Below are 18,163 nucleotides of genomic sequence, written 5' to 3'. Positions count from 1 at the left end.
CAACACCAGCAAATGTGCGGGCTGCCTGAAATGTCTGGTAATTGTGACACATTGATAAGACTCCTAATTTCTCTCCGTGAAGAGACACATCTCATAAACAATGGCAAGATGACAGCTGATTGTGCAAATAAAGTTCCTGCAATATTCTCACAGGATGAGCAGAGCTGAGAGGCAGCGTGATGCTAATAAAACTTGGGCTTGTAAGAGGCCCTCAAGTTTCACGAGGAAAGTTGAGGAATTTAATGACAATAACAATTTGAAAAATAAATGTTTATTAGTTTATGAGGCAAATTATTGTCATTTTTATTGCTCAAAATTAAGTTTGTTACAAACCCCCAACCCTAGGAATTAAAGGAAGAGTTCACCCAAAAATTTAAATGTGTAGATATAAATCTGTATGACCCTTTTTTTGCGGAGCACAAAAGGAGGACCACAGAGATATCTCGGTCTGTCTTTTCAAAAGACAATGGCAGTGGATAGTGCTTTACTTTAAAGCTTAAAAAAGGACTCAGAGTCAAAAGTATCAAAAAAGCAGTCCATGCAATTTGTGTGCTGTATGTTATTTGTCATTGCAAATCTTGATATCTGTTGTGCATTTATGAGTGCATGAGAGAAACTCATTCACAGTGGTGCACCTTCAAGTTTAAAGGAATACTTCACCCAAAAATTAGTACTGATGTTGTTTAGAGCTTAAAACATGCACTTAAGTTCTCACATTATTTTAACTCGTCTCACACCATTTGTGCAACAGGCATATATGATACCTCAAAACACGTGACTTTTTGAGGAGGTTACTTTGACACTGTTATTTCTCTAAGAAACAGAACTAACAATTTTCACTTGGCAGATGATAAAACAGGCAAAAAAATTTAACATCTAGGAACCAGAAAATCACAATACTTGGAGTGAGCTCTTTTGAGTTGGGCCAGTGAGCAACCATCAAGTAACCACCCAAAACACCTTTGCAACAACATAGCAACGTGTATAAAAACACTCAGAAACTTAGTAACATCCTTGCTACTGCCCAAAACATATTATGACCATGGTGGTGAGTCCACTCACATTTTATCCAGAAATGTTAGTTTTTGTCTCCCATCCAAACTCAGGGTTTTATTCAACTGAGAAGAATGTGTGATGAGAGGCAAGGAGGAGTGTTTAGAGGCCAATGCAAAAGGTTTATTTACTGAGTCTATCAGTTGGGACTGTGAACATGCAAAGCGCAAAGGAAAGAGAGTGCCTTCGCTAAACATTTAATATGGATTCCTGTTAGCACTTAAGTGCTAAAATAACAAAGAGCTGATGTTGGATGTAATTGTCAGCTATGTTTAAGAGAGAACCCGATTAATTTGTTGATTAAGAGACAGCGGTAAAGATAGAGTCCAGTGAAGATTGAGGATTCTGAGGATTCCAATATCAGAAATGTTCTCCAACCGAGACTGAGGATGTTGATTAGGAATTACAGTCAATGTTTTTCTGGTGCTCTAGAAAATTATATAGCCTGGTGTTTGGTAGGATATGAGCTGGCTCTCAATAAACAAAGCACAAACACACACATATAGTGTGTGCAGAGGAAGGGAACACTTGGACTTCAGCAGAAGAGCAACGCTAAACACCTTCTTCCACAGGAGAGCTGTCCAAATGTACTCCCTCCATTCCTTTCTGTTTCTTAGTCACTCTCTCTTTCTCTTTCCCATGCACTCTGTCTCGGATGCACATCATCCACTATCTTGGCTTGAAGGCTTAAACACAGATTATCATGACAATGCAAGAATTGCGTGTTTTAATGAATAAATCTCCATAAGTTTCCAAAAGGTGTTCTCCTGTCTCTCTCTCTCTCTCTCTCTCTCTCTCTCTCTCTCTCTCCCTCTGTATTTCTCTGTCTCTCTTCCTCCCAAACAAGTACTGATAAAAACACACATGTTCGTTCCTATTACCCAACTGAAACTGTATGAGACAGGGTCATGCAAGTCCGGAAAAAAAGACAATAAGCCAGACTCCAGACACAATGTTTTGACCTAGAAAGTCTGTTTGCTGAATATGATAGTCTGCCACTGATTGTACGTGGGTGGGCTATGGATGCTGCCTTGATATAGATGAAACAAGATAGCTGCTACAGTCCATTTCCCAAACTTCAAGTCTGCAAGGATTTTGTCTTTGAATATTATCCAGTGTTGCGCCAACTTCACTACCAGACAATTTGACAGATCCTTCGTAACTCAGGTGTGTGAGGGCAGTATAGTAGCGGTGTATGAGAGGATCAGTATAATATCTTTTTGTTTGATTTTATTGTATGATTAAATCTTAAAACACTACAGATATCCACTTGTCTATCCACATATAGAAAGAATAAAAAGTGCCAAAGAACAAAGTCCATTGAACATACAAATAACAGCTGTTATTAGTGATGACATGATATATCCTTTGGATTTGAAAAAACAACAAAGATCATCTTTTTCTTGTCTGTTGGTTATTTGGAATCAGATAAATTTTCTGAGAGTCTGTAAGGTTGAATATTTAATACTCAGTCCACAGCATTTTTCCATGCCTCTTTAAAATCAAGAGACCACCTTCTCTGGCACACACATGCAAACACAAAATTAAAACACACACAAGCCAAAGACAGGCAGTTTACAGTGATTTGTGAGGCAGCATCTGAATCAGAAATTATTCATTAGTGGTAAAAAGTGTGATACGCGCCTCTGTTCACAATGTCCCTATTTAATCTCATCTGGTTTCCCTGGAAACTTGTGTATTCAGTAGCAACACAGATATTTCTAAGCATTCCAATGTCTGAAACACATTTGTGGGCGTGTCCATTGAGTTACTTAAAGTGACCACACTATGAAGCTTAATATTAATCTCTGAACGCCTCCCATATCACGTTTGTTCATTGGACATTAGAGCTATTGGCTAACAAGGGTCCAGGTTCGATTTTGGCCATCGTCATGTCCTAATCCTACCCCATTCCCTCTCGCCAAAGCTGACTTAAAGGAATAGTTCACCCAAAATTGAACATTCTCTCTTAATTTACTCACCCCTATGCCTTCCCACATGTTTATGATTTTCTTTATTCTGCAGAACACAAATGAAGATATTTAGAAGAATACCTCAGCTCTGTAGGTTCTCACAATGTAAGTGAATGATAGCCAGAACCCAGCAAGACCAAAAAGCACATAAAGGCAGCATAAAAGTAATCCATATGACTCGAGTGGTTAAATCAATATCTGCTGAAGTGATTGATAGGTGTGGGTGAAAAACAGATCAATATTTAAGTCATTTTTTACTGTAAATCTACACTTTCACTTCCACATTCACATTCAGCCACCAACTGGTTAAACTCTGGTCAAAGGTGGAGATTTATAGTAAAAAAGGGGCTTAAATACTGATTTGTTTCTCACCCACACCTATCATATTGTTTCTAAAGACATGGATTAAACCACTTTTAAGTCCACTTTGTCTTTATGTGATTTTTGGACCTTCTAAATTCTGGTCACCATTCACTTGCATTGTGAGGACCTACAGAGCTGATATATTCTACTAAAAATCTTCTGGGATGGCATTAGGGTGAGTAAATGATGATAGAATTATTTTTTTGGGTAAACTATCCCTTAAATTATCTACTTTATATTTTCCCATAAATAAAGGCAAAAAAGCCCATAAATTAAACTATAAACAACAAAATACACAAACATCTTTTGCTCCACACAAATTATAATTCAATCGGGATATATATATATCCATGAGCAAGATGGTGTGGGTGTCGATTTGACTCCTTTGCCCTTTGTGTCTTTCCAGGGCCTGCAATTTATGCCTCTGAAGTGATTCCACAGAACCAAATTATAGCTAAGAATTCTCAGTGATGTAGTTTCTCTTGTGAAACTGCTATTCAGCATTACCTTCCAATTAGCTGGAACTCTCCAGCAACACCACGGCGCCTCATGGCCATGAGCAGACCGCGCACAGTCATTCCCTCACAGAAGCAGACAACCACACGGGCTTTGGGCAGACGCTCACGCAGTTTCTTAAGCAGACGGTCAAAGTGCTTTTCCCCAGCGTTGCTGTATATCTTATCAGAGTGGGCGATACACAGACCCTCCTCGGCTGCCAACTCCTTAAAGGCTTCCATGCCACTCTCACCATAGTTACCTGCGTTCAGACACAAAATGGATGACATTTAAAAAAAGGATGACCTAAAACATAGAAACTAGGATGTGAACATGTACAGCTTTATCAAAGACATGGAATGGAGGATGGATTACCGCCACTGATCCAACACACCTGTCAGACCAGTCAGAGCCCAGGATAAGAAATGGATGACAGTTCGCTATGGCGGACACAAAATGACAGCCAGACAGGCAACTGAAAAAGACATGAAATGGAGAAATGGTCACCACCATTTAGGATACAAATGGCAGTAATAATATTAGAATGATATAACTAAAAACCGTAAATGTAAGGGAGTATTTGAGCAGAACCCAACAATGTAAGTTTTCATGACGGTATCAAATAATAGCCTTTATTACACAGGTCTCTGTAATACTTGATGCTCACTGATAATCTGTGGCATTCTGCAGTCAGTAATTTTTGTATTGTGACCACAAAACTGTATAATTCACTGTTGTCCCAGACAACTAATTTCCTACATTGTTGTGCAAGTATCATGTCTATCATTTCACATCATGTCTTTTTTTTATCACATAATAAAATTATACATTATGGGCTGTGAGATCCTCACATAAATAAACTCGATAAAATCAATATTCTATGTCGATTTGTGTAGTTGATGCATTACGTATCCATGGACATTGGACTTTTTTTTTTTTTTAAGATTTACGGGTAAAATGTATACAAATGTATAAGGGAAAGTGTTTAAAAGCGTTTCACCATTTTTTTAGTTCATTTTAAATGGTCCTGTGGTGTGACAAGTACATTTTTAACAGAACAAATATTGCATGCAGTCTCTCAATTAAAGTTTATAAAAGTTGCATGCATAGTAATTATAAAAAATAATTTAAAAAAGAACAACCATAAAGAATCAGCAAAATGCTGTTTGAAATTATTTTACATGGAGAACAGCATAGATGTCAACTACCCATTTATTTATCTATTTGTTAATTAGCCATGCAATATGCTTTATAATATACAGATCTGTGATCCGTTGCGGTTTATTTTGCAGTAATAACCTGCTGAATGTACCTTAATCTTTACTTATTCCACAGGCATTTTTACTGTAACAAGACAAGTAGGACACCAATAATACTTTGTAGTGCACTTGAAAATGACTGCAAATTACTGTAATAGGTCACTTGTCTTACTGTATGTATCAGAAACAGGTTGGTGCGAAAACCTGCAGTTCATGACAGTATATTTAAAACTTCTCCTATTCCATCCTATGTCTGGACTCCTGAGGGGAATTTGCATCCTATTGTACAGGCAGCAGAGGTCACCGCTTTTGACTGTACTCAGGAGAGAACAGTGCTACAGTCTAATCAGGAGAGATGAGTGGTGTGTGTGGTCACTGATGACTGTCTGCAGGTCTGGCTCTGTAAAGGGGGTGTAAGGGTGACAACTTGAGCAGATTCATAGTTATAGCTCTCTGACTTCAATTTACACTCTCTTTCTCCATTGTTGTCTCCCTCTATTTTATCTTGAAACAACTTCTCAGGTCTTTGTGAGCAGTGGCTTTCATCATGGTGTGCAGTTTTTTTCTTCTTCCCTTAGACAGACAGTTTATCTGCTTTACTATTAACAACTGCAATGTTGTTATAATTGGTTATCATATTACTTTATTATTATTTTGTCTGTTTCTTTTTTAAATGTCTCATTTTACCTTTGTTGCTCAACATCTTATAATCTGACCTTTGTCTGAAAACAGACCTTTGTGTCATATCCAAGATACTGATCTAAAGACACCAAATTAATTTAATTAAATATTGATAAAATATTGTACAATAAATCACATTTAATTTCATATTTTTTGGTTTTAATACACTAGATTGTGTGAATTTGCTTATACACGGTACAAAATGTTTTTTCAGGTATCCTAAAAATGTGCTAAATGTGGTGGTAACATCTAAATTAACAGGTTTTATTCAAGTAAAAAAAAATTCTGACTTCAACTTGATAATTTAGGTTACACCAACTAAAGTAATTTTATGGGTAAGATCAAGTAGAAATAGATGGCAACAGCTGCAGGTTACCACTTTTAACAGTGTATTTTACATCAACGTTTTTTTTTGTTTTTGTTTTTTTTTAAGACTGCCACACGACCTTGTGTCAAAATGATGCACGTTTAGATCTGGTCATTAAAATGTCTCTAAACTAGACAGATTAATTTATATTTGGCCCGGTAATTAGTGCAATCAAGGATATCTGCTGTTACTATGGGCAACAGGCAGGACTGTCTAAGACATAGCTGCTGATGTTGTATTTGTGTGCATGTATTTGTGTGTGTGTGGGCAGGTTTAAGTGGTTTACGAGGACCTTTTTTAGGTTACAAACTGGTGATTTGTGGTATTATGCTATAAATGTGGTTTATGAGGACATTTCTAGTGTCCCCAAAATTCAAATCACTTAAAAAACATACTAAACTATGTATTTTTGATGTAAAAATGCAGAAAGTTTTTGTGAGGGTTAGGTTTAGGGGTAGGGTTAGGATTATGATTAGGGGATATAATCTATAGTTTGTACAGTATAAAAATCATTATGTCTATGGAGAGTCCTCATAAGGATAGCCGCACCAACGTGTGTGTGTGTGTGTGTGTGTGTGTGTGTGTGTGTGTGTGTGTGTGTGTGTATGTGTTATAGTCTACAGTGCATGCCTGGTAAACTATTACATGGTCCCTCCTCAGAGGAAAAGCCATCTTACAAATCAGTTATCACCAAAACAATAGAGCTTATCTAAATCTGTGCCTATAGTACCCCTCACCACTTCATTAGTATTTTTCCTAAAAAAAAATTTTTTTAAAAACCCCTCTAAAAAACTCTGACACTAACCACTAAAAGAACAAGGATCTATTCCAGACAGAAGCAGAATTACATTTTGCCCTGTTATCACTACTTTTTTTTTATGTGTGCAGACATTTAGGGAATATATACTTGGTCCTGTTTGACCATGTTTACTTTAACTGTGTTCCGCTACTGGATGGAATTAACATGAGTCTATATAAAACAAAACAGAAAGTGATATGACACATGAGGACATTAATAATCCCAATGTGTGGTTTAACAGTTAATACTTCCACCTCTGGAAATATTCTTTACAAATCAAAGACTGAATTGAAAGTGATGCACACAACAATACTGGAGGGAGCAACATAAAATGTGTGTTGTGAGTGAGAAAGGGTGAGAGAAGAGGGGATGAATACATTAGTACCCTCATTATGTATGGAGGAGCTGATTATGGAAGTAAATTCATGTCTAAAGTCTTTGAAGCATAAAAGCATGTTGAATTGCTCTAATCGAAATATAAATGCATTGTATTATCAGTGCTTGATTTTTAATGCGTTGTACAGTGCTTGCATTTTAATGTGTTGCATTTACAGTGCTTGCATTTTGGGAGGCTGAAATTGAACATTGTTGTATTTTTAAGCATTGAATATTTCATTTGGAAACATTTCACAACTAATTTCATTATTAAAACTCAACAATAAATATTCACCTTCCAAAGTTCATTTCCAAAATATTGAGTTAATTTTTAAATACCATTTCAATTTTTCGACAAGTAAAATTCAGCCGTTTTATTTCGCATAACAAAATTTGCTTCCTCAAATTCAGTGGTTCAAATTTGGTTGGAAATTCAACCTTCCACATCCGGGAACTGCAGGAAAAGCAGCAAAGTACCGATGCACAATCTCCACCTGATTCGTTCTCACCAGTAGGTGGTGCAATGCAATTGGGTGTTGACTGCTGAAAACCAAAGCTACAGGTAGAGAGAACAGCCATGTATGTTTTGATCAAAATTGTTCATGGGTAGAAAATAGATAGATATTTGATTTTTACATGTGGGTGGGCATGAAACGCACCTTTCAACTGATTGGTCAACCCGCATCATCATCAGTTCCACAATGCCATGCAAAAGAATAATTATCCACCGCTGCTCAACTTTTATTGCTACTACATATTATCTCTCTCTTATCAAACAACCGAACTAAGGAATGCTTGTGACACAAACCATACTAGTCAGGGAAGGGTCTAGACAGGGCTTCGTGCCTACTTTCTTCTGCATATGCATGGGTTCTGTAACCTACGTCTGCCAGAGAAATATTAGTTTTCTGTTTTAGAAATAGCCTATTGATGTCCCTCGCATCTGCATGCAAAATTTCTTAGCTTACTTCTTAGACACAAAGCCTGTTTTACTTAGCTGTCAGCTATCAAAATCTCTATCAGAAGGTGTGGTGAAGTTGCGCACTCAGCATGACCCATTGGACAGCGCTGAGTGGATGCATTTATGATGTAGTGAAGCGCAGACCAGTATATAGAATGAATTGACTTTTAAAAATGTTTATAAAAAGATTGCCGATACATTGTCCAAGTTATTACATAACTCAGATGTTTGAAGCACTGATTGCTGTGTAGGTAGGTATTACGTATAATGTAGTTGGCGGACCAGTCCCGAATTGGAAGCTTTTTTGTCTCATTTCATTATTTGTCCTTGGCTGGGTTTCCCAAAGCACTAAGTAGAATGTTAGTATCACTAAAGTAGTACTTATTCATCTCTATCCAAGTAGTAAAGTAAAAACTTAGTAAATTAACGAGAGCTTTGAACTGCTCTAAAGTCATAAGTGCAACTTAAATGTATCTTTCTCGCATTTTCACAGTTTATAAGGAACATTTAATAACTTGTATTGATATATTTGGATCATTGAAAAGCCATAGCCAGAAACAAGGCTTTGGGTGTGCCAAGTGAAAACTGTGTGCAAGAACTGAAGCACAATAAAGTGACATTTTTGTAACTTTAACAACAATTTCCATTCACAAATGTAACCATTTTAGCCCCGCGTTACATTATAATGAATTTATTAGTCTAAACAAATTAATGACACTTTTATCAATGGAGTTGGTAGGCCTGTTAATATATCAAAATATTAGGCTTAATATTTAGCCATACAATTTGATTAAATTATTTTAGAACGTTACATAATTATTTTCCAAAATCCAGAAGACAAATGCACAGGTAAATGGAGGGACAATTTGCAGCAATGTTTCTGGCTATGTCCAGGAGTTTGTCTTCTCAACATGACAATAATGCGGAAATACTGATAAACATGGAAATTATATGTAAGCTTGTCGAGAAGCCGAAAGTTAATGCTGATCACAGCATTTAATTAAATAATTAATGTTGATTTTGGTAAGGCGGGGTTTCAGATTGATGCTCAATTTTATAGAGATTAATGATAGAAATAAATGTTTGTAAATGCATGCAGTGTGAATCATAATAAGGGGCTCTAATGTAGCCAAAATGTGTTTCTTTTGCTGGAAACTGAATGCACACGGTATTGTCATTTTTCTATTTCATAAAATGCATTACACATTTATTTATTTTCCTAAATTATGTTTTTGAATCTGAATGTAAAACCTGGTGTAGTACTTTTTGTCAGTTAGTGCAAATTGTCCCTCCATTTACCTGTGCATTTGTCTTCTTGATTTTGGAAAATAATTATGTAACATTCTAAAATAATTTAATCAAATTTTATGGCTAAATATTAAGCCTAATATTTTGATATATTAACAGGCCTACCAACTCCATTGATAAAAGTGTCATTAATTTGTTTAGACTAATAAATTCATTATAATGTATCTCGGGGCTAAAAAATGGTTACATTTATGAATGGCAATTGTTGTTAAAGTCACTTTATTGTGCTTCAGTTCTTGCATACAGTTTTCCCTTGACACACCCAAAGCCTTGTTTCTGGCTATAGATTTCCAATCATCCAAATATATCAATACAAGTTATTAAATGTTCCTTCTTCTCTGATAAACTGTGAAAATGCGAGAAAGACATTTAAGTTGCACTTATGACTTTAAAGCTGTGAATATTTATTGTTGAATTTTTAATAATGAAATTAGTTGTGAAATATTTCCAAATGAAATATTCTATGCTTAAAAATACAACAATGTTAAATTTCAGCCTCCCAAAATGCATGCACTGTAAATGCAACACATTAAAATGCAAGCACTGTAAATTCAACGCATTTAAATGCAAGCACTGATAATACAATGCATATATTTTTTCGATTAGAGCAATTAAACATGCTTTTATGCTTCAAAGACTTAAGACATGAATTTACTTCCATACTGACTGAGTCATTAAAGCATGCTACGATATGACAATGATAAAAGGTCTTTGGTCCACTTGCACTACAACTCTAATGGATTAAATTAGCATTTGCTTGGGGCTAGAGAGTGGTTTAGGCTACTCACTATTTTCAAATGCAATTTTTCAATTTTTAAAATCTAATCTGTCCATGAAAGAGGTTATTTATTTATTTATTTATTTATTTTTTACACTCATGTTCTAATTTTGTGTCTATATTCAGTACCAAATTACTCACAAGTGTGTTTGCACCCGCAAAACCATCGTTTAGAAAAGTTGTTTAAAATGTGTCATATGTTATATATAAATAAATAAAGGAATAGTGAGAACAGCTGGTCGTGTCAGTGACTTACCCTCTGTGTGAACTGCAGACACATAAGTCCAGTTAAAGTGTTTAACAATGTCCAGCATGGCACGCGCCTGCAGCGTGTCAGAGGGCACAACACGGAGGAAGTATTTAAAGAGAGTTTTGTCGCTCAGGTCTATGCTTGTGGCCGAATAAGCGATCTGGGGGATATTAAACAGCTGCAGGAGATTCTGCACCTGGATGGCCACCGAGCTGGAGCCAGGACCTATGACTCCAGCGATGGGCTTCTTGCTGGGGGGAGGCTGGTTGGACGGCGTCCCGTCGATACACCACTTAGATCCGTCCTTATCATCCCGAATGGAGATAAGGGAATCTCGAATGAACTCGATGCTTTGCTCCAAAGCCACGGAGGAGTGCCAGCACGAGTCCCGGATCTCGCAGCCCAGGGTGATGTTGGGCAGCAGGTTCGGGTCGGCGTTGATACGGTCCAAAGTAAAGAACATTGCCTCCACGCGTTGGATACCGTACTGCTCGCGCACGTCCCCACATTTTCTTTCGGCCACGCGCTCAGCGGAGGGTTGGTGGTGCACGGAGAAGAGCGCACCGATTATCACATCACCGTCCATACGGGCGACAGAGCGGGCCGCGGCGCGTTGGACCGCCGACTGGCCCGCGGCCCGCGGTACTATCGACCTCTTATAGATGTTTCCAATCGCGTGAGATAAAAGTGTCAGTAGAAACAGACACAGAAAAAGTGGAAAGCGTCCGCACGAGAGACAGTGCATCTTCAAGCGTGCCATGTTCCACATTGTGTGATGGACAGCAGCTGTGCGGACATAGCGTGCGAGCTGCTCGTGCCAGCGGAGACTACGAGAGGTGGTCGTTCATCTGCAGTCCCAGATTTGATTAACCGACCATGATGCGCAAGAAAGAAAACATGAATGCACCTTGACACCTGCTGAGAAAATATAAGAAATAGTTAAGAAAGAGATAGGCTACCACGTAAATTACAACTGTCAGCAACTAATACAAATTCACTGTCAAATCGACCATTTTAAAATCCTTCAAAGCTCAATGCAACCTAGAAATATATATATATATATATATATATATATATATATATATATATATATATATATATATATATATATATATATTGCTACCATTAAATCACTGTTCTTAAGTTCTAAGTTGGGACACGTGCTCTCTGTTAAGTGTCACTTCTAAAGCTTTCTGTGAACTATGAAGGCTAACATACGTCATAATTTGGTCTATGCGATATAACGGCATTTGTCCAATGTCAGAAAAGACTGATATAGCCATTCTAATCCAAGTTTTGTTTCGTTTTTCACGTGTCTGCGTGAAGATACCGAGGCGGTTTCAGCACTGTGGACCGCGCAAACAACCTTGTCGTTAGTCAGTGGAAGAAACTATAAGACGCGCCTTTGTAATATGTTTCCAGAGAAAATGTATGTATTAACACTCAATGTGACTATACATCAAAGACCGAACGACTTGATTTTTTAAATTGCGCTCATCAGGCTAAAATAATTAGGCTATTTTAAATCTAAACAGTCTGAGGGAATGTCTGAGACAATTCAATTTCCAAAATGATGCATCATTTCAACAGAGTTCTTACATTAGACATTCAGATAGAAATAAATGTCTTACTGCACACGTTGCTACGCCTGTTGTGTCCTTTTCATTCAGCATTTGCAACCACAAGCAATAGCTTAATGGATTTTATTAAATGACAAATGAGCAGTAATAACGATGCAATGCCTCCTCTGTACTCGCATTAGTGACATTGCTGCACATCTGCCCATAGGTACCAGGACATATAAACAACAGCAGAAACATCTGCACAGGAATTCGATCGCTACGCACCTGAGTCAGTGACACATCTCTACCCCCTCCTCATCACATCTCGACAGCCGGTGCGCCGACGATATACTTCAGTTATCAGGGTGCAATCTAGCCAGTGCCTCTCTCTCTCTCTCTCTCTCTCTCTCTCTCTCTCTCTCTCTCTCTCACACACACACACACACACGCACGCACACACACGCTTTGATATGTTGGTGGGCGAGGACTCTGTGGTTTTCTGTACAAGAAGTCCAATTAGAGAGTACCGTATTGTAATTATAATATGACAACAGGGTCAGAAATTAAAAGAGGGGCGTTGTGGGTTGTACTGAAAGTGACAAAAATACCTCCGAAATTGGGCAAAAAATGCCCCCAAAATGAATTCCTCATTTTAGGCCTAATTATCCATATTATTGCATAGTTGATATTTATTTAATTTTATGGGTAAGAGGTTATACATTCTCAATCTAGTTATTCATATTGAGAATTTATGGATTATGGAAGGATGACACGGTATATCTTTTATTTGGTTAAAAAAAAAAAGGTATAAAGTCCCCCATGAAAATCAAACTCAGATAGCAAATTTCAACCCTTATTGGAAGGGTTAATTCCTGACCCTGCATGGCATACAATATTGATTGATTGACAGCTGACTGTGGGGCATCATTTAGTCCACAAAAGTGTTATTGGATAGTTTGAGGAAAAATGGTATGGGGTACCACCAAAATGTTTCATGGCCTCAATGTTAATTATCATTAATAATAAATATGCGACATTAATGAATTCTTCAAAATTAATAGTGCTATCAGATCTAGGCTATTGGTGCAGGCTCATTTGAAGTTAACAGCTAAAACCAGCCTAAATTTAGCTGGCCAGACTGGTTTTAGAGGTTTGGGGAACTGTATAACTGATTGGTCCTCCCAGTTAAACCATCTGAGCACCAGATTTGCAGGCTAAGAGACCATCTTAAACCAGCAAGGACCATTTTAAACCACCTAAGATTAGCCAACATTCTAATCCAAAGCAATTCACCTGAAGTTTAGGCTGGTTGTAGCTGAATTTATTTATTTATTTCACCTGGGTGCAATGGGGTGATTTAGACTAGTTTAAGTATGCCTACTGAATGAATCCCACTAAAACGGATGAACATCTCTCTGCGAAGATCACGGAAAACATTTCATGATGATGTAGATGCCGGACGCACAAGGGCATGCATCTGATTAAAGTCTCGTGGAATGATATGATAGCAGGGGGATGTGTCACGCTCACTTGAAAACACGTCACTCTGACTGGGATAGATTGACAGACTTAAGTAAACCTTTGACTGTTTTTGAGCTTTGCGATGAACTCTTGTCTTTCATCTGTTTTTGTTTGCCTTTTGTTTTTACCTCATCATGGGCGCCGTTGGGCGCAATTAAACAAATTTACACATGTCTTGAATGTGTTTTCAAGTTGCATGGATGGCTGAATATTTACCGAATGTCCCCATTTACACAGTGAAACACTCTGTTAAAAATCATGCTTTTAAAACGGCCAAGTTCAGTTTTTGCAGTTTATGCCAGTGAATACAATGAGAAAGTGTACAGTGCCATCTGCTGACAGCACTAGTCTTCAATCCAGCCGGCGTAATCAGCCTACAGGCTATACTGTGGAAAGGTTTAGATTTTGCCAACGCCATCTACGGCTACATTTCCCTAGCCAAAAAGCAAAATAATTGCAATGTTCCCCAAGCCAAAAAGCTTGATCCCCCAACGGTTGAGCAATCCAGGGGTCTGTATAGCTATTATACTTTTTAAACTAAACTATCCCATACGGTAAAAAATATATATTTTCAATATATTTTTAAATATATTTCAAAATATACAAAAAATGGCCAAAAAATATATTTGCTAAAATATATGTCAAAATACATTTACATAAATACATTTTCTACAAATACATTTTTTTGGCCATTTTTGAAAATATATTTTAAAAATATAAATATATTTTAAAAGCATTAAAAAATATATATATTGCCCTCCATATATTTCAATACAAGAAAATACACACACGTAACATTTGAAGAAAATCTTTATTTGATGTCTAAAATGTGAACATGTATGTAACACATTTGAATAAAAATCAAGCAAGGAACATACTTTAAATTTTAAAAAATTAACTTTTTTTTTTTTTCAAGCAGTCTCAGTTCCCCCAGCTTAGAATTCACTGCAATCCCCAAAGCTCCTCTGGACACATTGGGAAACCTCTTCTTCACTGCCACTGTAATAGACAAAAATCACAGCTATATTTTAAAGGGATAGTTCACCCAAAAATGAAAATTCTGTCATTAATTACTCATCCTCATGTTGTTCCAAACCCGTAAAACTTTCGTTCATCTTCGAACACAAATTAAGATATTTTTATGAAATTTGAGAGATTTCTGTCCCTCCATTGACAGTCCATGCAACTACCAATTTGACGCTTCAAAAAGTTCATAAAAAAATCATTTTTTGCAGTGTACAATCTCTTTGTCTTGTTTCCAGTCCAAATATCTATAAAGTCTTAAATCAAGATGCATTTACTAGATAAGTAATATGGCATAAGATATGATGTCTTGTTTTCGAAAAAAAAAAAAAAAAAAAAAAAAAGAAATCCAAATTAAGTGAGTTTTTGCTTAAAAAAGCTAAATGGGTAAGACATTTGAAAAAAATCAAATGGAAACAAGATTATTTTTCTTACCCCATTGGCAGATAATTTTGTTTGTTTTAAGCAAAAACTTTTTTTTTTTCAGAAAACAAGACAATATCTTATGTCAATGTACTTGTCTAGTAAATGCATCTTGATTTAAGAATTTTTAGATATTTGGACTGGAAACAAAACAAAAATACTAAGAAAAGTATTTTTTGCAGTGTAAAACTAATCCATATGAATTGAGTGGTTTAGTCCAAATTTTCTGAAGAGACTCGATCGCTTTATATGATGAACAGATTGAATTCAGGAAAATGCAGATGTTCCTGATGTAGAACATTGTCATTAGTAACTGTGCTTTATATTATGTAAACAATTCTAACCTCCTGGAGTAAGTGCTCTGTAGCCAGAAGGAGAGATGGGATTTCTGTGAAAGTAAAATTAAATGTGAATAAATTATAAATATATATATATATATATATATATATATATATATATATATATATATATATATATTTTTTTTTTTTTTTTTATTGGTACAGTACTTACTTTCAAGTATTTCATTTTTCAGCCTCTCATTCTCTTTATTTAGATTCATGTTCTCTTCTCTCATCTGATTTTATCACACTCTGTAGATGTTCCATTTTTCTTTCATTCCACACCTTTAGATCATTTGGTAGGTCTGTGAGGTGTACCTTAAACATACATCATTGACTGTAAACAAGTACAATTATATGTAATTATAATTATGTAATATATACACACACACACACACACACACACACACACACACACACACACACACACACACACACACACACACACGGTTCTGACCAACACTAACCTTTTTCTTATCTGCTGGTTCCTCTCGCATCTCTGCAGCCTCTAGGAGTTTCATTGAAAGTTTACTCTTTCTCTTCAGAGTGTCTGACTTGGGTAGCTGTTCTTCAATTTCCTTAAGTTTTATTTGTAAAGTTCTTTCCCTTTCTGAGGAGGTAGAATAATGCTAAGAAAAAGGCTAATGTTTGTAGTTCGGTCCTTATGTTAACTAAAAAAAAAAAAAAAAAAAATGAATATTTTACTGACGCCTTGTTATAAATCTACAAGCGGTATACAGAATAATAGAGGATAATATAAGAGTATTATATTGGAAATAGGATAATAAAAATAGGCACCTGCTATCTTGATGATGGAGGCCTCATAGGCCGGCCACCCCCCTTTCGGCTCTTTGACGCCTTGGCGCCACTCCACCAAGTAAACGTCATTTTCCTCCATACCCGCTGAATATTCGTCCTCATCAAATTTTCTAATGTTCAGTGGGCAGAACTGAGAATTTTTCATCCTCCACCCACTTAATTAACGCGAACATAATCAGCTTGTGTCTTCCAACGTGCGGTCACGGTCGGAATTCGCGCCTCAGGCAACGGTTATTTAAAAAAAAAAAAAAAAAAAAAAAAAAAACGATGTAATCAAGCTGCTTTTTTTAATTAACAGAAATTTTGATTTTTTTTTTTTTTTTTTTTTTTTTTTACTTTATACTTACATTAATTTTTTTTAGGATTCTTTAAATATTTTAGTTTTTATTTTTAAAATTAAGACAATGCGCATGCGCAGACTGTGCTGCGTGCGCCAATTATCGTACGGATCCTGCAACAAGATGCATTTTTTGAATTCCCTGGAAAACTGCTTGGTAAGCATAGATTTCACAATAAATAACATTCTATCTTTATTACAAATGTTTACCGTTTGTGTTTTAGGAATAATCCTCAATGTTGTCCTTTATTTTGTCATCTTAATTTCATCAATAGGTTAAAAAAAACACAAACTTAATTGAATATTTAATGGCAAAAAGTCAAATGTATGGTACATTAGCAGTATTATATATTGTGCATTGTTGTTGCTTTGTTTATTTTAAACAGAAAATTATACCAATGATTTTAATACTTTGTGTGTTACCATTAAAGTGTTATATTGTATCCCTTAATGAATTAATGTCAAAAAATTAAAGTGTACATTGCAATTTAGTGCATCGTTGTTGTTCTGGTTCCTTTTCAAAACATCATATCATACAGTACACTTACTGCCTTATCATTAAATGTCCTACTGTATCCCTGACAGTTAATGTCAAAGTCAACTGTACACTACATTAGTAGTGAGGTATTCTGTAATGTGACAAGCAGATAAATAAACTTCATCTGTTATCTTATTCTTGCTAAACCTTTGGCTCTGTTTTTATTTGTAGCCAACTATTTTTTGATGTTGTACATAAGATATATTCCTGTTACTCTACGGTAAACTATTTTAGAATGTAATTCTTCTAACACACTTTTTATTTTTTATTTTTTTTAATTTTCATTTTAAATAATGGATACTTTTGATCTCCATCCACATTCTGTAAGGTTGGAAATGTATTTTCTTGACCCTGAAATACATTTCAAAATATATTTTGTGAAATGAAGGTTGAAATTAAATAGATTTTAGATTTCAAAAATATATTTTATTGAGCTTCACAGTTACAACATATACACTATATTGCCAAAAGTATTCGCTCATCTGCCTTTAGACGCATATGAACTTAAGTGACATCCCATTCTTAATCCATAGCGTTTAATATGACGTCGTCCCACCCTTTGCAACTATAACAGCTTCAACTCTTCTGGGAAGGCTTTCCACAAGGTTTAGCAGTGTGTTTATGGGAATTTTTGACCATTCTTTCAGAAGCACATTTGTGAGGTCAGACACTGATGTTGGATGAGAAGGCCTGGCTCGCAGTCTTCACTCTAATTCATCCCAAAGGTGCTCTATCGGGTTGAGGTCAGGTCTCTGTGGAGGCCAGTCAAGTTCTTCCACACCAAACTCCCTCATCCATGTCTTTATGGACCTTGCTTTTTGCACTGGTGCGCAGTCATGTTGGAACAGGAAGGGGCCATTCCCAAACTGTTCCCACAAAGTTGGGAGCATGGAATTGTCCAAAATCTCTTGGTATGCTGAAGCATTCAGAGTTCCTTTCA

At 36.2% G+C, this 18,163-nt stretch overlaps 1 protein-coding gene and 1 long non-coding RNA gene across 3 annotated transcripts in view; both read right to left on the bottom strand.

Moving 5' to 3' along the window:
* LOC127415530 (metabotropic glutamate receptor 1-like) overlaps nucleotides 1–12,559 on the bottom strand; it is a 33,457-nt gene extending 20,898 nt beyond the window's left edge. For both annotated transcript variants that reach the window (XM_051654291.1, XM_051654292.1), the window contains exons 1-3: nucleotides 12,510–12,559; nucleotides 10,669–11,577; nucleotides 3,897–4,146 (exon numbers count right to left, since the gene is read on the bottom strand). In XM_051654291.1, coding sequence (XP_051510251.1) covers nucleotides 3,897–4,146; nucleotides 10,669–11,431 — 1,013 coding nt within the window. In that variant the 5' untranslated portion in view covers nucleotides 11,432–11,577; nucleotides 12,510–12,559. The remainder of the gene's footprint in view (nucleotides 1–3,896; nucleotides 4,147–10,668; nucleotides 11,578–12,509) is intronic.
* Nucleotides 12,560–14,610: 2,051 nt separating this feature from the next.
* Nucleotides 14,611–16,439, bottom strand: LOC127415537 (uncharacterized). The gene is made up of 5 exons (XR_007892961.1): nucleotides 16,328–16,439; nucleotides 15,997–16,200; nucleotides 15,702–15,847; nucleotides 15,536–15,579; nucleotides 14,611–14,744 (listed from the first exon to the last, which is right to left on the bottom strand). It is a non-coding gene; the product is annotated as an uncharacterized LOC127415537 (long non-coding RNA).
* Between the last annotated feature and the right edge of the window lie 1,724 nt (nucleotides 16,440–18,163).

This window comes from Myxocyprinus asiaticus, chromosome 25 (assembly GCF_019703515.2).
Source record: "Myxocyprinus asiaticus isolate MX2 ecotype Aquarium Trade chromosome 25, UBuf_Myxa_2, whole genome shotgun sequence".
NCBI lineage: Eukaryota > Metazoa > Chordata > Actinopteri > Cypriniformes > Catostomidae > Myxocyprinus > Myxocyprinus asiaticus.
This window is presented reverse-complemented; position numbering and strand designations above follow the sequence as displayed.